The sequence below is a fragment of the Ursus maritimus genome, unplaced genomic scaffold, assembly GCF_017311325.1.
Source record: "Ursus maritimus isolate PB19 unplaced genomic scaffold, ASM1731132v1 scaffold_29, whole genome shotgun sequence".
NCBI lineage: Eukaryota > Metazoa > Chordata > Mammalia > Carnivora > Ursidae > Ursus > Ursus maritimus.
In genome coordinates this window covers 21686255-21707112 of record NW_024425452.1, presented here as the reverse complement: position 1 = coordinate 21707112, position 20858 = coordinate 21686255, and the positions used below count along the sequence as shown (strand labels likewise).

Sequence of the window (20858 nt, the reverse complement as noted above, 5' to 3'; positions counted from 1 at the left end):
AACCAAGGAGAGAGAACACAGCATCAGGGTTAGAAACAGCAGACAGGGGCACCTGGGTGGCTCAGTCATTAAGCATCTGCCTTCGGCTCAGGGCATGATCCCAGAGTCCTAGGATCGAGCCCCATATCGGGCTCCTCCACTGGGAGCCTACTTCTTCCTCTCCCACTCCCTCTGCTTGTGTTCCCTCTCGCTGGCTTGTCTCTCTCTCTGTCAAATAAATAAATAAAATCTTAAAACAAACAAACAAACAAAACAAAACAAAAACAGCAGATAGCCATTACTACCCACGGGCGAAAGGGGTGAGAAGAGAGAGTGGCTACTGGAGCTTCAAGGGTAAGCCCACCTCACTGAAGCTGTGATCTTCAACAGAAGAAGGGAGCCCGGACCTCTCTCTTCTCCAGCACGCAACACTATTTCTCAGTGTATCACAGAATGACTAAAAAATGTAAGACATGCTATTTCTCCAAAACACAGATTTCCCTAGAAAATGGGAGTGATATGAAAATCCAAGATAGATGTTGCTAAATCATCTTAGTAAATCTGCACAGACTCTGAACTTGAAATACACTGCTCTTTAAATTTAAGGAGCTTAGACTGAAAATTGTCTTTTTGAGATTGACATCACATTGTTTAAATAATATATACCAAATAGAACAAAAATCTAACGGATGAAAGCTTTAATTTGTAAAGACTACTCTGTATTAAGTAGTATAGTGAAGTATACTCTTGATTATTGTCCTGGCTAGATACCAGATATTTTTTTTTTCTTAAACAGTACAACTATCAAACAGTTCCAAGTGACTGTGCCTCTTTCATGTTATAGAAATGGTATTAAATATAAATTCCAAGAAGACTTAAATTCAGCTGAAATAATGTTCCCATCATATATCTGCAGATTGGAAATCCATTTATCAGGTAAGATTTCGACTATATAACACCTAAAGTCCCTCATATATCTGGGAATTTGTGATTCGCACTCCAGAGACAGTGAGAAAACCCGTAGCTCTGAAATTCCCCAGTTTTTCATTTGAACCAATTTGTATTAAATTTTTAGAGAAAGGAAAACCCTAGTCTTTAGGATATTCTATATATTCAGCACATGTCAATGGGACAAATATCACACTACTATTCCCCAAATAAAATAATATATTTAATAGAGCTTGACAAACTGGAAAGCGTTTTCTCAATGTTAGGTTTTATTACATTTTTTAAATTTATAAAAAATTTATGAAATGCTTATTATAATGCATTAGTTCCTTGTTTTCTCAGGAGTGATGCTAGATGAAGCTTCTCTTTAAAATGTTTATTGGAAAACAAATTGTTTAGATATGCAAGCATAGAAATTAATTTTTTTTAATTATCAAGATTTTAAAAATTACCTTAAAAGGTGGGACACCAGTAGAACTGTCATGAAAGAAATACTGTGTAACACCCACCCAGTATGAATTACCCAGGAGAAATAATATTTCTGTGACAGTTCTATCACCTTAACATATTTATTGCTAAAAAGCAATCTTATCAAGGTAGCTTTCTCTGGTTGATTCCCCAACTGTTTTAATACTTTCTATTCTGTTTAAGTGTATCTAAGTTGTATTCTAAATCAGTTGACCCTTGAACAACATCGGTTTGAATTGCATGAATCCACTTATACTCAGATTTTTTATAAAAATACAGTACTGTATTTATTATAAATGTATTTTCTCTTATGATTTTCTTAGTAACATTTCATTTTCTCTAGCTTGCTATAAGAATACTGTATATATACTATGTATATATATACATAGTATATATACACACACATTTTGTATATATATACAAACTGTGTTAATCGACTGTTCATATAATTGGTAGGGCTTCCTGTCAATAGCAGCCCTTTAGAAGTTGAATTTTGGGGGAGTCAAAAATTATATGCAGATTTTCAACTGTGCCCATAACTTCCCCGGTGTTCAAAGGTCAACTGTATTATAATCTGGTTCTATCAGTGTTCTAGTATCTTTTCCATGCACATATTTATTCTGTTTTCCCAAACAACAGAACATTCCCCAAAGAAACTTACTATCCAGAAGAAATCATTAGAGAATATAATATCCAGGATTAGGTGGCAGGTAAATTATTTCACTTAACATAGTGGAAACCAAACAGTAACCATTTTACCTTTATGTTTTATATCGTGTTCCAAGACTTAATGATTACGTGATTGGGATGGGCGTGGTTATGGTGAAAAATGCGTATCAGCATTTTCAGAAAAGACTCCTTATTCACTTAATTTTGAGAGAAATAGCTCCATACTAATGTATTCATTATGAATTTGTTACTTATTATACTTTCTGTGTATAGCAGAAATACATTACTTATTAACCTTTAACAGATAGATAGCTAGGTTGTTCTCTGCAATTGAGCAAAATTCCTGAATGATAGTTGAAAGATAATAGAACATGGAGCATTTAGCATTTCATAGAGTCCCATAGATCACATTTTGTAATTTTCCTTCAAGAAAATATCAGAATCTTTAAATGAGTACTAAAAAAAATTGTTTTCTTTTCAATACTGAATATATAAACCTTTGGGGGAAGCCTGTGATCACAATCCAGTGAAAAACACACAAAACCACCCTACTTTTTTTTCCAAATGGTTTAACATGGACTAATATTTCAAGATAATTCCTTTTCAAAATACATTTCAAAACATGAACTTAATTTTGCATAACACAGCAAAGAGTAAAATACTAATGAAACTGTTTAATTTCAGTGGATTTGCAGGCTATCAGCAATGATATCCAAAGGACATCTTCCCAGGCCTAGGATGACTCACACACCACTAGCTTGATCTATTTGATGTATTAGTCATGCCTCCATCAACACACAGGTACTGAGATGCTACCTTTTTGTATCTAATGCAAAATAGACATACATTCAAGATGCTTAATGATCCTTTGTTAAATGCCCTAAATTCCTAAACAAGTTCAAATAATTAAATGACAATCTGCTTCATTATTTATTATTAATCCTCTATCATTTATAGCCAAAATGTAAGAATAAAAAAGACATTCAAAAACTGAATTGAGGGCCTAATATAACTTGAGCAATGGACTAAGTATTTTACATGTGCAATCTCATTTAATTCAACACTCTGCTACCAAAGATTGATGAGTCAAGCTCAGTCACTTGACAGGTGCTGCTAGGAGGCTGAGTCACTCTGAGGACTCAAGTGTACCTTACACCAAAATCCCTTTCATTTCATTGAAGTGATATACTTAGAAAAATTGCATACCTCTCTGATTTTTATTAGTTAATTGATTTGGGAAGAAATTTCCACAGGGCTGACAGGAACTAAAATATCCCAAGCCATTAATTTTATTAGGTTCTTAAAATTCAATACATGATGTCATTTCCTGTTCTCCTATACCCTGAGACATAAGCATCACTAACCTAATCTGAGAAGGGGAAAGTAGTAATACAGAGCAACACAGTTACGACGTGGAAGAGTAGATTCAAACTCAAACAATAGATTTTAAAACCCAGCAATGATATTTTGAAAAAGTAAAAAAAAGTTTATTTTTGAATGAACATTGATTTGAGATCCAAGAACCACATGACTATAGGTAATGAATACCAGAGTGATTCTAAAGAATAGTATATTTTTTAAAAGCCTTCAGTTTAACAATAAAATCGCTTCTAGTAGGAAATGAAGTCAATAAGGTAACACATGAAGCTGAACTCTAAATTTTCTTGTCAATTTTGGAAGAAAACTAACCTACAGTACATTTATCTACAGCTATCATAAAACCCACTGACACATCTTGGCAAATGTGTGCATGTATGGGACATGTGCACACGTACAAATTTTCTTTTTTTTAAGATTTCACTTATTTATTTGTCAGAGAGAGAGCATGCACAAGCAGGAGGGAGAGGCAGAGGGAGAGGGAGAAGCAGGCTCCTCACTGAGCAAGGAGCCCAATGTGGGACTCAATCCCAAGACCCTGGGATCATGACCTGAGCTGAAGACAGACACTTAACTGACTGAGCCACCCAGGTGTCCCCACACACAAATATTCATGTTAATATTTTAATTTATCGCCTGCAAAAAATATGTTGCCATATAACAGAATTTTGTTTCATTGGATAATATATACATATATGATGTCCTAAATTGTTTGTCAAAATTCAAAAATGGCAAAAGTAAAAATTATGGTACTTTAATTGATCAGGCCTATATTCTACTATTACTACATTTATAGATTATTAAATAGGAATGAATAACAAAAGCACTGAGCTTAACATGCAAATACTCCTTTCCTCTCTCTTGGAAAGAGTCTGCATGTTTGTCTTCAAACTGTGCAAGAGAGGCTTGGGAAATGTCATTATGTAGAAGTAATGCTAGAGTCAGAAGAGAGAAGCATAAAGAGAAATGAAGACAGTTAAACAGAAATTGGCAAATTTTCTTACTATTTTTTTTGGAGATAGCCATATGTAGAAAGTTATATGGACCATAAATCTTTTAATATACATATAAAATTAAGAATAGTTCTTAATGATTCCATTTTCTTGTTTAAAAAGAGATATTAAATAATATGTTGAGATCAGAAGCTGGCATAAACAATGCATTAATGGAAGTGGAAATGATATAAATGGTAGCCATCTTCCCCTAAAAAAACGGAAAGTAAAAGGTGGCCTCTTTCCCCAAATGATGTAGTTTTATTCTTTCTATTGTAACCAATGTATTACTATCTTTCCTATTGAGATCTTTTTTGTTTTGTTCATTTGACAGTCAATATTTATTGAAGCTCTATTAAGACTGTCATACACAACTGAAGACCCAGTCTTTATGCTTGAAGAATTCCCAGGTCTAACGGAGGGAGACAGAAATACAAACAGAAAATACACTGCAATATGACAAATGCTAGAACAGAAGTACAGTTCGTATAGAGCACTATGGGATGCAGCCAAGGGGAAGAGCAAACTCTCAGGCTCTGCATCTTCAAGGAACAGACTCAATGTGCCTTTCTACATTCCGATAGAGACTGTGGGATTATGGCAGTCATTTACAAAGGAAGTAAGATCCAAGGACAGTAAAGAGGAAAGTGAAAGGTGCTGAACAGTTCTGAGGGCAAAAGGAGCAAGAGTAGAAAGAAATGAAAACACACTGATAGACACACAAATTGCTCTAGATGAAAAAATAGGCACCTAGAACTGTAAACACACAACCCAGGCTAGATTTTACACAGGCACATAGTGAGACTTCCCTTGGGTGATAGAATATCAAGGATTAGTACAGGCAGAGTGAAAAGACAAATGAGTATGTGTGTTCAGATTTCCTGGAATCTATACAGGGATCCCAATCTCCCTTCACATAAGTAGCACCATTGATGTAAGTAGGAAACAAAGGTTCCATTAAGGCTTATTATGTGATTTAGATACCCTGGTAGAGATTTTTTTTCTGCCAAAACTGTTTTAGTTGCTTATTTTAGGTGAAGTAGTAAGAAGTAAGATCTTATATTTTAACTATATAGTCCAAATTCATCTATGGTAGGAGAAAAAAAAAAAAAAGAAGTCCTATAAAATGTAGTAAAGGCCTCATGAATACATGCCAGTACCTCCCCAGACTTATATCTGAAAACCAGGTAAATAGCAATGTCACTTGAGTTTCCTTTAAAAAAAAAAAAAAAGAAAAGAAAAGTTTATATAAATTAAATGTAGACAGTTTTTTAAAAATATTGCTTGAAATAAGATACTGTTTTTAAAAGGCTTCATTTTGTTGGTTTATTTGGTTTTCAAATTTTCACATAAAAACTGGGGAATGGCAACTAAGTTTTTAGTATCATATGTCACCCTCAAATATGTCAAACTTAAAAAACAAGATATTTAAATGTATTAATGCCTAACTAATTAATACTTTGATAAAGCATCAGTCCAATTATTTACTGTTATAACATATTCAAGATACATTTGCAATTGTTGGTGTCATCATTACAAACAGGGATAGTTTTCTTCTTGCTGTTTTCTGGCTATGAAATTCTTCAGTACATGAATGTATTATTAACAAACATTTTAGTAGAAAGTCTATATCAACAAAATCAACATCCCAGTCCTGGGAGCCTATAATTTCCTCAAATACTAACTAAATATGATTTTGTGATTTCAGTGGACACATTCAAAATATTCAGCATTTGGCACACCATTACCATCACCACCAGCACCGCACATAACCTAGAATTGCATCTATTGCATGTGAAGAGTCTTCTGTCCAATTTGTGCCACTTCTATGATGTAATTAATGTAGAAAATATTTCTACTCAAGGTTTTCAGTACTTATTACAGTGAATAAAACAGAAGCAAAGAAAAACTATGGAGAATAATTTGGTATTTATTCCTTTGATGACTTACAGGATAGTCTATTTTTCTATAGAAAATAGAAATCATTTATCAATATAAAATGCAAGTAGAATTTTTAAAGCCTTATTTTAAAACCTGATATTACATGTTACCATATAAAGTAAAGACATTTTGGAATAAAATTAGGCATGAGTAGAACAACTGTATGTAATTATTAACCTCTAACCTGGTGAATATCATTATATGGTAGTTTATTTGAAATGGTATTAAATAATTCTTTCGTAAGATTTTATATAGCATTTATATAAAATATTTAAGATTTAATATACTTTGCATAAATTTTACTAAATTAAGAGTCTGCAGATGTTCACATTCCTTTCCTACAATGCAGCATAGCCAATATATTTTATAAGAATTATTTACAAATGCATCAGCTACAATTATGTCATCAGGAATTACTTATCCTTACCTTTCTGACTCAGAACACCTAAACAGTTAAAGAACACATATTTAGAATAAAGAGAATACAGGCTGTGCAATTTTACTGATACAGCATATACTCCTCCCCTACTATATAAAGTTTTCCTAGTTCAGTTCTATTAACACAATAACAATTTTAACATAATCACCTGTTTGTCTATGGAGATATTCCTTTCTCATTTCATCAGCTAATTAGCCAAAAGAAACAGACGTGCTCCCACGTGATTTCTACATCGAATGTCTAAAATCACTCATATTCTTACTCATTTACCAAACAAATGACTATCTAGTCCAACTTCTATAAATCCTAGCACTGTTTCAACCCACATCTCATGATCATGACCTGCAAAATCTTTGAAAGTCATGCTTAATGTGCACACAACTTTGTTTTTGTGACTTGCTACCATTCACAAAAAAGGCTTCCAAAACTAGATTCACTTTCCACTCCTCATCAGCAGTCAATTTCATGATAGAATTTTAACCAGTGAAAAAACAGATACTCTAGATTTTATTAAAACAGCAATAAAACAAACAAACAAATACTAGTTTCTGGTGTTAATTGTCTTATTAGCCAGCTTGTAGCATCACATTTTCTGTGTGTACTGTAGCTTCTTATTCTAGGGGACACTAATTAGTTTTAAATGGTGTTAAATACCATCCCTGCAGTTGGAAGTGCTTCTCTGGGATTTTTACCAGAGAAAAGAACTCCTGTAATTTAAAACCACTTTGTTTTCTTCAGCCACAGCTGTTAGTGAAACACTGACCTGTAGAAATCTTAAAGCTTTTCAACCCTCTCTCATTGCCATTAGTCTGCATTTATTTTCTAACACATCTTCTCCCCACGTACCATTGCTCTTCCTTAATCCCCACCCCCCAAATTGCTTTCAGCAGAGAAACCGCATCTAGCTAGTTAAGCCCTTCTCTCTCTTTCCTTCCCACCCCCACCCCTTACAAAGCCTTGGCTACTTTTAAAGAAAATTCTCCAACAACGTGTCAATTTTATATTGGCCACAAAGACAACTTCTGTTGGGGGAGGGGGAGGAAAGAGGGACTGGAGCTTGGCTGTCCCTTTCCACAGACAGGGATCTTTGTGGCGATCAGAAAACATTTCCTGCATAAAAAATCAACACTCTCTAGTTGCAGGGTTGGGGAGCAAGAACGAATACGTATCAGCCCTGTCCTCAAAGGAATGGAACACATCCGTTAACCTTCCAAACAGGAAAGTCATTTTCTCAAAATATGTCAGCTTTCTTGCATTATTAAACGTAATCTACAATCTGAAATCCTCTGGTAGCTCCTCCACTAGGGATTGGATGAAAGCTATAAATCACTCCTGTACTTTCTCTTTTTCCTCTGCATTTCCGTTGCACTATTTGTTCCATCTAGCTCATCTCTGACACGCTCCCACTCTCCTCGTGTATATCAACAGGGGACCAAGGACAGCAAAAATCACACAAGAGGGCTATCAGGTTTTACAGGATCAGCCTGTGTTTTAATTGTACTCTTCACCCCTGCCTCCAAGTGGCTTCATAACCAAGAGACCCCAGAGTTTGCGCTTCCAAGTGGGGTTTCAAAAGAGCAAGAGCACGGGATTTATTGTGCAAAGCAATTTTTTTTTTTTTTTTTATTGGAGGGGGACACCCTTGTCTTCAGCTGTCAGAAAGTCATTTGGTCCAAACAGGATTACAACTGAGTTTGTGTCACCTTTTCGTCCCGCTTCCCCAACTTGGCACAGCACAAGGGGTCTTGGTTGAGACAGTGAGACAGAGAGGGCAAAGGGGAGAGGAAGTGAAGAGTACTCTTTACCGGGCTGTAGCATAAGGTAGAAATCCGACAAATCCATTTCACAGGAGTGTGCGTGAGAGAGAGTGCATGTATACAGGTAGGTGTCCCCAAGGGACTACAGCCAATGAAGACCCCGCACACACACCTCACCAACCTCCACTGCAAACAGGCTCCACGTTTTTGACACACTACCAGGGCATGTTGACTAGAGCTATCCCATCCTCACTGCCCCATCTCTAAAATCTTGAAACCCAAAATTAGTTTAAGAGACCTTTTTTAGTGAAGATCACAAATCAAATGACTTCAAAGATGATAGAGTTAAAGAGCAATGATTAAGCCCTTGTGTGGAAACAGCACCTCTTAATGCCATCTCCCAACACCCCTTCCTCCCCTCTCCCCTCTCTGCTGGGCACTTACCTTCTTTGGGCGGTCGCTTGGCCTCTCTGGTAAGATTGCAGACCTGGGTGGTTTGCAGCTCCTGGGTCAGGCAGCCCTCGGTCTGCTCATTCAGGGGTAACACCACGTTATTTAACAAAACCAGCGACTGGTCGTCGATCCCCCACTCTCCCAAATGCTGAGGGCAGGTGCATTTTGTATACATGATCCCACATGATTCTGTTCTCCCATTTTCTGATTTTAAGCAGCTCTCCAGCCAAGTGCATAATACATGGCAACCAAACTGGCTTGGGCTCACCTTGTTCAATACCAAAAATTCAAAAAAAGATTTCTGATCTTCTTCCCCTTTTTTCTGTAATCCTGGGAAATCGGTTGGAAACACCCGACGTATTTGAATAAAATTTTTATCATATTGTAGAAAAACGAAAGCATTCTTGGAATCGCAGAGTTGCATTATAGAATGATTCTTTCTTAAAAGATCCTTTATTTTTTCATGGGAAAAATGATCAAACTGATAAGCCAAGAGGGAAAAGTTAGAGCAGCTAAGGTCCTTTTTGGAAAATTTCAGGTAAATGCTATATTTGGTTGGATCTGGATTTTCCAGCGTCCAAGTGCAGTTTGTAAAGTTTTTGGGAAACATTTCACTTACAGAATACGATCCATAAATGACTCCCTTCACCAAAGTTGAACACCAGAAGTCTTGGGCAGCATTAAATCCAAACATAACCAGGAGATAGGTGGAAAATATATAAATCAGCAGGTTACGAACAGCCTTCATCCTATGTCATTTGGCCTGTAAAAATGGCAATGAAAGTAAAATGCAAGTAGGAGTCTACGCGCATTGAAAAAAGAAACTCCTTCCAATATTACAGCCAGCTGTTTTCAAGATTTCAGTAAAAAACCCTTTTTAAAAGAAGGGCAGGTAATTTTTTTATTTTATAACGCTAGGAAATTATCTGTTGCTGTGTGAACAGCGCCCTCACGCGGTGATTCACAATGGCCAAATTCTCTACATTCAATTTAAAAATAATATTTAATAGATGATTAACAGGAATGCTCTAATTTATCTACCAGGATTTCCTCCAAATGCATTATGATTCTATTGAAAGAAGAGGAAAACATATCCTTTTAAAATATCGTAACCTAAATTTTAATTTTTGAAATATTTTTAAGCAACCTATACAACCTTTTCTTTCCCTCAGTCGGCCTGCAGTAAACATCATCACACAAAATCTAATCTGATAATCTGGGAACAGCTGTCATCACTTTATTTCTTTTATCTTAAATATGAAAAGCAATTTCGATAAAGGATAGCCACAATTTTAAAAACATGAATGATAATTTGTTGAGGATGAAACATCATCTCCCAAATGCCCATACTTGTCTTTGCAGGGACCACTGTGTGAACTGATGGGAATTCCTGTGCAAAAACACCAGCATTCATGTGGATTAATAGAATTTTAAAACCATCATCTGAGAAAGGACATAGATGGGTTGATACATGGGGAAGACTTGTTGTTCAACATCACCACTGAGAACCAGGATTTAAGGCAGTCATTTCAATGTGACATGCCCTCTTGGGATACATAAAGTGGATCACTGTATTAGTATCTGTATCCAAAGGCGATGTCAGTGAAAAATCCCAGAACCACAGTAATTGAGCTGGCTTCAGTCTTTTAATTTTTTTTTAATTAGGGCTATTTTATCTAGAGTTATCTACTGTAATTTAAGATTTACACATGGTAGATAAAAGACATTAGCATTTTCTTTCCTAGCAGATTTCAATTACTGAATTGCTCTCTTTCCAGCAAGAGCTCTAAAGCTCCTTTTCTTTATATTTTTTAACCTGGCCTTGCATAATAAAGTAATCCTTGGTTATATTTACCTCTGTAAGTTGTTATCCAAAAATAACTCGAATTTTTTTCAGCTTTAACCTTTAAGAAGTTATTTCTTAGAATAAATGACACTGCTTTTTTGTTTAGCCTCTGAGCTGAGAAAAGTGATGCCAAGTTAATTATAAAAGTCTTTAGGCTGCAGTCTCTTCCACTGTTCTGTAAACAGAGACAGACATACAGACATATAGACAGTTAAGAGTTTTCGTGTCTTTGCCTGGGTCCTCTCTGAACCAAAGGATAAATCCCTCTTCTTCCCATTGCATAACACACACCAACGCATGCACACAAATACCAGTGACCGAAGTCCCTGAAGATAGATCTGCATTTTCCAGATCATAATTCAAATTCTATGTCTTGATATAGGAGAAAACAGCCCCAACTCTAAATCTCTATATAGCAGCAGTTTAAAATAACATCAGAACTGCTGGGACTATCAAAACAGCGTTCTCTGTTTCAAGCATACAGCTCAATGAATAATGCATTTTCTTCTTGAGAAAATAAAGCCAATGAGCATTTAAAGGTTAAAAAATTGGGAAAGTTGCAGGAAATTCTGGAAATAATTTCCTCTTTTTTTTGCTGTAGCACTTTGCAGGCAATGCAGGTCTGCGCAGTGTTCTTCAGGATAGAGTGTAGGCGTTGAGAGCCAATGTGACAATAAGTGTCTAAATTAGGAATTCCATCCATGAAAGGGGGCTTCATTTTATAATAGGTAACTCAAAAAGAGGTCGTATTTCTTTTCCTAATGAAATCCGGTACTTTTGCTTCCATTTATTTGACAGTGCATGTCTGCATTGCTGTGCTCATCAAGGATTAGAAAGAGTGAGGAAATAGCTCTGATTTCACTCAAGCTTGCTCAAGAGAGCCCCCTCAATATAATGCTCTTTATTTTAATCCGTAAGCCTTGGTGTACGGAGCCTTGGTTTATTCTAAAGAATCAAAAATGAATCACTGAACTCTGCCGTCCCCCCACCCCCGCCCCCGACTGCAGGGCCAGTTCAAACAATTGTATTTCCCTCTTTAAGAAAGAAAGAATGGGGTGGGGGTGTTCAAGGGATGGCTTCCAAGGTCTCAAGGATGTTGTATTTATTTATTTATATATTTGTTTCCTGCTGAGAAGCAAACCGGCATTTAGTTTAGCTATTCTCAAAACTGATTTTCTGGGTGACACTTTAGTTCAGTCGAACATAGACGGCGCCATCACTCCACTAAATTTTTTTCCCCAATAGAAGACCCACTGCCTCCCCTTATCTTAACTTCCTTCTAACCTAAAAATTTCTCCCCATAAAATCACCCCAATCACACACAACCATCAGATTTTCTAGGTCTCCCTGCCTATTCCTTCCGACCCAGCACATCTCTTGAAAAAACAGACTTCTCTAACTTTTCAACTGCGGCGTTTAAGTAAATGCAGACAGTCGGGTTTGCTCGCAGCCCCTCCATCTGCCAGCAACAGCCTTTCCTTTCCTTGTCCTCCCTCCGCAAACACCTAGACGGAGAGCTCCTCTGTGGCGACCCCTGGCAGAGGGAAGGTGACCCCTGGACCCCCTTCCTTACCTTCCACTCCGAAAGCTCAGGGAGGCTCTTGCTCTAAGACACCAGCACAGGCACGCGTCCCAGCAACAGTGACGGAGAGACTCCCCTTCGGTCCCAATCACCGTTGCCCATTTTCCCCGGCTCAGCTTCAAAAATCAGGATTTATTTTTTTAAATGCACACTTAAGAGAAGCAAAAGATGGGAGGAAAAATCAAAGACGGGAGCTGTGAGAGAAAAAAGCCCCCAGGACCCCGGAGCCTGACGCCGTATCCAACTGAATCCAACCTCCAACGCAGGTGGGGGGGGGGAGAAGCCCCCCGTAGAGAGACTCTGAGGAAACAAAAAAAGCAACAACAACAACAAAAAAAATGCGAGTGGCTTAAAAGCGAGGATTTGTTTTATCAAATCTACCCCCAACAAACCTATTAGCCAAGAAGCAAAGAAAGCGCTGAGACGAGAAGTGACCGGCGACAGCAGCGGCTGCTAAGGCAGATTTGTTGGGGCGGTGGGTTTATTAGAGGAGTATTCGTGGTCGGATCAGAAGGCTCAAGCTTATGCTTTTTCCTCTTTCCGCTTTCCTCCCTCCTCCTCCTCCCCCCGCAGGTACTGATGGACGGACCGCGACTAAGGAGAGGGGGGGAAAAATCCTTGGCTGGTGATGTCGGAAAGCTGTTTGAATGCCCAGCGAGGAGGGGCGCGAGAGGGAACGAGATAGTAAAGCTCTGTCTCGGGTGTGCGCGCCAGCGCGCGGCGCACGCTCTCCCCGGGGCGCGCGCGAGGGAGGGGGGGTGCGCGTCCCCGGGGTGCGCGCCCGCGCGCCAGTCTCCCGCGTGCTCGTGCGCGCGCGTCCCCGGGCGCTGTGCGCCCAGCGCTAGCACCCGTGCGGTGCGCTAGGCTGCCGGCCCGAGGCTCGACGAGCGCCGCGCTGCCGCTGTGCCTTCCCGGAGTTCTGCCTCCCGAGGGCGCGGGCGGGTGTGTGAGAGAAGAGGAGGGAAGCGGCGGGGTGAGAAAGGAGGGAGGCCCGGCGGGAGGGCGGGAGAGAGACGGGCGGGAGGGGGACTCCGCGGTGCTCCAGCCAGGGCCGCGGTGAGCTTGCACGTCACGGCTACTCAAAACCAAGCACGTCCCGAAAGCAGTATTTTCTGCGTCTGGGAGGTTTTTGCATCCTCAGTTCCCACCGCTGGGGCTGGCGGCGACCAACTGTAAGAGAAACTCACTGGGAGGCGAGGTTAGGGGGGTGCGGAGGACTGGAAGGCGACTCTGACGGGTGGGAAGTAAATACTGGACTTGATCGTCTTTCTTTCTTTCAGCGTGGACCTGTCGCAGCCGAAAAGCTGTCATTTCATCACCGGGATTCAGATGAATTAATCCAGTCCTCAGAGGAGGGGGCACATCCCGGCTCCCGAAATGCTGCGTGTCTCTGGCTGGAACAATACTAGTTTTTCTCAGCGAGGCTGCAATTAACATCTTATTTGTTCTGGCTAGATACAGGCTTTGTCAGGACCGCGGTGCGGCGACCGAGGTTGGGCATCTTGCATTGCTTTCTGCATGGCAATGGGATCGTGGTTGTGGGGTCTAAACTTTTGTTTTCTTAATGTATCTAATTCCTTTTCAAGTTTCCCTAGTAACAGGTTTGTGGACAGGGGTGGAAAAAGAAACGAGGGAAAGGGGGAGGAAAAACTACCAGATTCTCGATTTAGCAGCCAAAAAAAAAAAAAAAAAGAAAAGAAAAGATAAAGATAAATTTCCATCACTCCCCACCTTTATTTATTTATTTATTTAGCCCCCGCCCCGGACAGTTGGCTGACAAGTATTTGATGAACTAGCTTCAGATACAAAGCTGCAAAAGGTCATTCGCCTACTGATTATGTCTCTACTTGTAAACGCAGTTGGTGGTTGGCAAAACAAGTGGCAAAATAGTGTGGTGATATGGTGGGGGAGACCACAATGGGTAATTCATATAAAGTGTGGGAGTCTTCCTAAGGGTGAGTGGCTCAAGCGGCAGGTGAAGTGGAATAAAACAAATTTCCATCATTTTCTCTCTGTACTCATTCCCCATTTTTCTTCCTCTTGTTGTTCCTCTCCCGTGGGGCAAATGGAGAGTGAAGAACATCGTTTTAAAAGAGGACTATAGGGAAAACAGAAAGGTGCCAATGATCTTTTATTCACTGGAGTTGTTTGAAATATTAAAATTGGCCCTTTACTTCTTAATATATATTAATAGGGTGACCCTCTTCAAGGCTTTCTCTTCTAGGACAAGTGTTCAGAAAAATATCTTGTAAGGGAAACAGTTAATCGTTCCCCAACCAAAAAGCTTTAACCATGTTCCAGGAACATGCACTGGCTGAGAGAGCAGCCTGTGTGGCATTTTGGTTTCATGTCGTTTTTGGTTCATTACAATATTTTTTTTTTCATTTAAGGGAATGTGAAAGGAAAATAAGGTTTATGTCTAGGGGATAATCCAAAACATTGTGTCTGAAGCAAACATTTTCTTTGAAAAACAAACAACATTCAACAATACAAAGGAGAATCACATTTCCTTTATTTCAACTTCCATATAGATTATAATTATGATATTTGCAAGACATTTTGGTCAGTTCTGTTATTTTGCCACAAGCAAAAATAGAGATTAATGACAAATGCTAAAAAATGGAAAAAAGGAAACAATGTGAGGTTTAGATACATATATATCTTGCATCTAGTAATTTCTCACATTATCTTCGAACACTGTGATTTTTATGTTTCTTAGAAAATCTTTAAGTCATGACATAATGACATAAGAATAACAGCTGAAAGGGACCATTTAAAAAGACTTAATCCTAAATGGAAAGGAGTACTCATTCCCATGGTCATTTATATTCAAGTAGAACACAGGGCTGGGTCAGGGAGAAAGCCACCCTTAATAAAGCACTTCACCCTTCACACTGTTTCCCATAACCTTCACAAATTGCAGGCTACTGAGCCAGCCTGATGATGATCCTGCTGAGGTATATTTATAGCAGACGATTTGTGGATGATAAATATGCCAAGCAAGACACCATCTCCAGTAACCCCAGGCTGGTCTGACTTCCTCAGGGGGTCATAATCAAGAATCACAAAAAGAACCATATATGGAGAATCTGGTCTCTGGACCCTGACAACACAATCCAAAGGCAAACCAAGGAAGAAGCACCCTGATTCATGTCTGCTCTATGTTCTATGTGAAAGCACTGCTGACATATTGACCCAACAATAAAAGAGCAACAGTTTACACACTGTAGGCTCTCTGTGTCCTTTCCTCCCTATTGAGATTGGTCTGTTTTTATGCTTTAATACAGTTTAAAAATCACCATTTCAGATTATAATTATCAGCCTTCATTTGCCTCTCACAAGTGCCGGTGTGTATCTGTATATATATATCAGTATGTATACAAACACAGACCCATATTTACATATACACACATTATATATACGTGTGTATATATGCATACATTATATAAAGAGTGCATACACATAAGTATATATAATATGTTCATATGTATTTCAGTTATTACACATGTATTTGGGAGCATGGTTTCACTAGGCTTCTTTTTATTTTTCTTTAGTAATAAAGTATTCTCACCCCAAAACTACCAGATTAATTGTATAAACTAATTCTCATTTAAGTTTCCTTGCCAACTTTTGAAAGGAAGAAACCAGTGTTAACACATCAGAATATAAACTTGTATTTTAAATTGGCCCAGGCATGTAAAGTTAGTCTTTCAAATTCATCTCTCCTATTACTTATACATTTTTAAATATTACTTCAGAGAAATGAGATTTCCAAGTATAATCTACCTTTTTCTTCTATTGCTTTTTATTTTTTGCTGTTTAGTCCTTTTATCTTTGAAAAAAAATTTAAAAAAAGAACCCCATCCTCCAGGATCATTGCTAAATTCGGTATCACCTGCACAATTCTTGGACTCAAATGATAAGAATATGTTTTGAATATGCTTACTTAGTTTTAGAAAGTGTTTTCTTTCCCCTCACCCCTTTCTCTCATAGTCCTTGTGGTATTACTATAATACTACCTTATTTTAGAACTTTTTTTCAGTAAGGCTTTAAGAAGCATTACTGGGGCCCCTGGGTGGCTCAGTTGCTTAAATGTCCGACTCTTGATCTCATTTCAGTTCTTGATCTCAGGGTCGTGAGATAAAAAAAAAAAATAAGTAAAATTTAGAAATGTAAAAAAAGCACAAATAAGTTTGTAGATTACTCCTTTTCAATATGCTTTACTTTTCAATACTTAATGTCTCCAGTATACACTCACACACATACTTTTGTAAACCACTAATTCTATAATAAAAGGAAATTAATAACAACTTAGGATACATGAACCTTAACTATTATTTACTATAATATACTAATATATTAATCTTCTATTAATATATACTATTAATGCATATAATATTAATATTTTATTAATATATATTAATATATAACACTAATATATTAATATTTTGTGTTATTAAATGATCAGATTACATGATTTGATGGGTGAGTACTCACCTTATGCTTAAAATTAGCGTGTCTACTATGAACTGAAAGAACTTCTCCTTATTCATCTCATTCTCCTCCTCCCCTTACTCCTCTTCCTCCCCTTCTTCTTTCTTCTTATTATGAAATAATGTTTCTCAGGAGCTAAGCTGATTCTTCTCGGTTCTCTATCTAAAAACAGATTGGCGATTTTCTAATTGGGAATCCCAGAATAGAAAGTACGTGACAGAGGTTCTAAAAAAAAAAAAAAAAAAAAAAAAGGTAGAAGGGTAGAATAGAACAAAGGGAAGTATGAAATGATGGTTATCCTGGGCTAGTTAGTCCAAACTTGCCCCATCCAGGAATAGCCCAAGCAGTCTTTATCCAAAGAGGCCATTTGCATCAAGTTTCCATTTTTACCGTTCTTTCTCTCTACAATGACACATGTAAAACACTTAAATGGGTAAAAGTTTTTGGCCTTCAATTCCCAAGGCTTTACTTGGGATTTAGGAAATGCCATGGGTCGAGTAACACATAATGTCACTTTTGTGTGTTGTAGAAGTGTCTTGGAAAATATGGATTCCCAAATTCTTCCCTTGTGAGTTACTTTTATCTACTTTTTTAATGTAAAGCTGCTATGTTTATGCCACTACCTTTAATTCCTAGGATTCCAAATGAACTAGAAATGAAGATTCTTCATTTTCACCCCTGAACCTGACACTATATACCTAGTTTTGGACAAGACAAGAAGCTGTACACTCTCTGAACTTTGGTTTCCTTACAGGAAAGGGCTTGACTAAGTAATTCCTATGGTTCCTCTTGATACCTTCTAAATAAAACAAGGCATCTCACAAGACAGGGAAGCAATGAGAGAAAAATGCAACAAAATCCTAGGCTAGGAAGAATCAAAACTGTTCACTCAAACATTGGAAATGCTCTACTCTAGCTTAGTTTTTGTGGGGGGTTTTTTGGTTTTTGTTTTTTTTTTTTTAAGATTTTATTTATTTGACAGAAAGAGACACAGCAAGAGAGGGAACACATGCAGGGGGAGTGGGAGAGGGAGAAGCAGGCTTCCTGCTGAGCAGGGAGCCCGATGCGGGGCTCAATCCCAGGACCCTGGGATCATGACCTGAGCCGAAGGCAGATGCTTAACAACTGAGCCACCCAGGCGCCCCTCTATCTTAGTTTTTAAGACCACCATAGCTTTACCAGCTTTACCCTTCCCTCCTGGCTGCCAGCTGCTAATGTAGAGGCAACCCATTACATGCTTATTCTTCACTCACTGTGATCACTTTTTTTTCCCTCTTGGATTGAGTTCCAACCCTACCAATAATGATGACAAGAACTAAAGTTCTGAGGACTGGCATATCTGTTGACCTTAATCGACACCAGAGATTGAGGTCTATTGATTACCTATTATTTCTGAACTCTGTGTCTCTCCAAACCTTTTCCTTACCAATCCTGACTCATTCATTCCTACTATTTCTCTTCCCACCAGATTCTCCCACTTGGCCTTTTAGATCTCTTTGCTCTTCTATTCCAACCCACCTTTATGCAGAACGTTCTCTCTGTATCTTCCATTGACTAAAACCTGCTATTTTATGAAGACATGGCATCTTTTGCAACCATGTCAAGCGGAACGTATATGTTTCTTCCATATTCTGATTAACTAGGGTCTATGGATGGATGGGATCAGTGTCCTTGCTGTCTATTGCTGGTTTCAAAAATTTACTTGTCTCACTTTTATATCCCTTTTTTCTAGGAGGTTATGTAATTTTCCTTTGGCAGCTTCACCTCTTCTTCTTTGCTATCCTCTTACTGACTTCCAAATTTTACTTTTTATTCGAGCAGTCCTGTAGCTGCTGGCTCAGTTTTCCTCTCCCTCCAGTTTCTAGTCTTCTCATGTTTCCAACATCCATGTAGATGTAGATGGCACACTATCTTCTCAGCTCTATTTCTGTACTTCCTTCATACCAACCCAACCATGTTTCCTAATGCTCTTCAACTAAAGAGGTCATAACCAATGACTGTACCACCTCCAATATTTCAGATTTAATTTTCCAATTCTATACTTACAAGCTCTTACTTTTGTAAACTCACCATATGGAGCCAAGTCTTCCACAAAATTCAGATCTTTAATCCATTCCCACTAATTTCTTCTCCCGTCTTTTCCTCCCTCCTTATACCCTGTGGTAGGCAGCCTCTACCAGGTCCCTCAATGATCCCTATTTCCTGTCATTCATGCCTTCGTGTAATCATCTCCGCTTGAGTGTGAGCTAGCTTTAGAGACTTGCTTCTACTGAGTAGGCAGCAGTGGTAGGATGTCCCTTCCAAGCTAGGGTATAAAATGACTGTCTTCCATCTTGACAGCACTTTCATTTTCCTTTATAGCACTCACTCTGAGGTAAGCCTCTTGTTCTGTTGTGAGGCAACCCTACAGAGAGGCCCATGTAAGTTTGATTAGAAGCATATCTTCCAAGGCCTGCCAATAGCTATGTGAGTGAGCTTAGAAGTGGAAGTTTCCCCAGTCAGGTCTTGAGATGTCCTGGCCAATATCTTGGTAGTAGCCTTGTGAGAGACTTTGAATGAGAACCACTCAACTAAGCTGCTCCTGGCTTCCTGATCTGCAGAAACTATATGATATCAAATGTTTACTGTTTCCAATTGCTAAGTTTGGGAATAACCTATTTTACAACCATAGGTAACTAATGCATATCCTATGGATTCCATCCCCATTATTAGAATAATTTACTTATAACTTTCAACTTTCTATTACATTTTTATGGCTGAATCATGATGCATACTGTACTGTACAACCACTGTCTCTGATCCAGCACCCATGAAGCAGAAAACTGGTGAAGAAATTCACATCCTTAGGCAATCTGACATCCCTATGCATTCATAATCACCAGGGTCACATGACCTCACCACACAGGCTGTCACTCATAACTTTCAGTTATAAGTTCACTCTCCTATTATACCCAACGAATATTTTGTAACTTTTCCTTGATTATTAAAACTTAAAGCTTCCCTTCAACTCTTTAATTCTAACTGATAACTTTCTTTATTCTTCATTTATAAAACAGATGTGATCATATGGGAACTCCCTCATCTTACATAATAAATTCATTAAACCTGTGTCTTCACCCATTTTCTCTGTTCTTCCAATCTCTACGGAGATATTGCTCTTATCTCAAAAGCCATCCCCTCCATAAGTATCTCAGATCTTCTATTGATTTTCACACTCACCAAAAATCTTTCCCTCTCTCCTGGATCGTTTCCATCAGTATGCAGATGTTTTAAAGCAATATGGCCATTCTAAAACAATTTTTAATTAATAACCCCTATTTCTCATTTCCCCTTCATAACTAATCTTTAAAAAGCAGTCTATCACAATCACTTCATTTCCTCACTTCCTTCTCATTTCTCAATTCATTCTAATTGGCTTCCAGCCTCACTGTTCCACAGAAAAAGTTCTGGCCAAGGTGACTAAAGGCCTTCATGTTGCCAAGCTGATACATAAATTTTTTTCATTTTACTCCAACTTTTAACCCCATTTTGCTTCCTATATCCTACATTTTCAAAACCACTTCTTTCCATCTTGATTTGTTTTACCATACCCTCCTAGACCTCACTGACTTCCCAGTCACTTTCTGTTTGTTTTTTTTTTCTCTACATGACCTTAAAATGCCAGTTCCTTAGAGATAACTGTTAAATCTAATTCCCTCATTTCTCTACCATCTTTCCCTTGGTGATCTAATACATCCTCTAATACCAAATGTCACTGTAAGAATGTATGTATGGCTGAGTAATACTTCATTGGATACATATACCATTTCTTCGTTATCCATTCCTCTATCCCTGGACACTTGGGTTGCTTCCACAATGTGGCTATAATAAATAATGCTGGAATAAAGTAAACATAGAGGGGAATATACCTTTT

The 20858-nt window shown here is 38.2% G+C and overlaps 1 protein-coding gene across 1 annotated transcript in view; it reads right to left on the bottom strand.

Moving 5' to 3' along the window:
- Positions 1-9777, bottom strand: part of ADGRB3 (adhesion G protein-coupled receptor B3) — a 697706-nt gene extending 687929 nt beyond the window's left edge. Inside the window, exon 1 of the mRNA XM_040643606.1 lies at positions 9015-9777. Coding sequence (XP_040499540.1) covers positions 9015-9771 — 757 coding nt within the window. The 5' untranslated portion in view covers positions 9772-9777. The remainder of the gene's footprint in view (positions 1-9014) is intronic.
- Positions 9778-20858: the final 11081 nt, after the last annotated feature.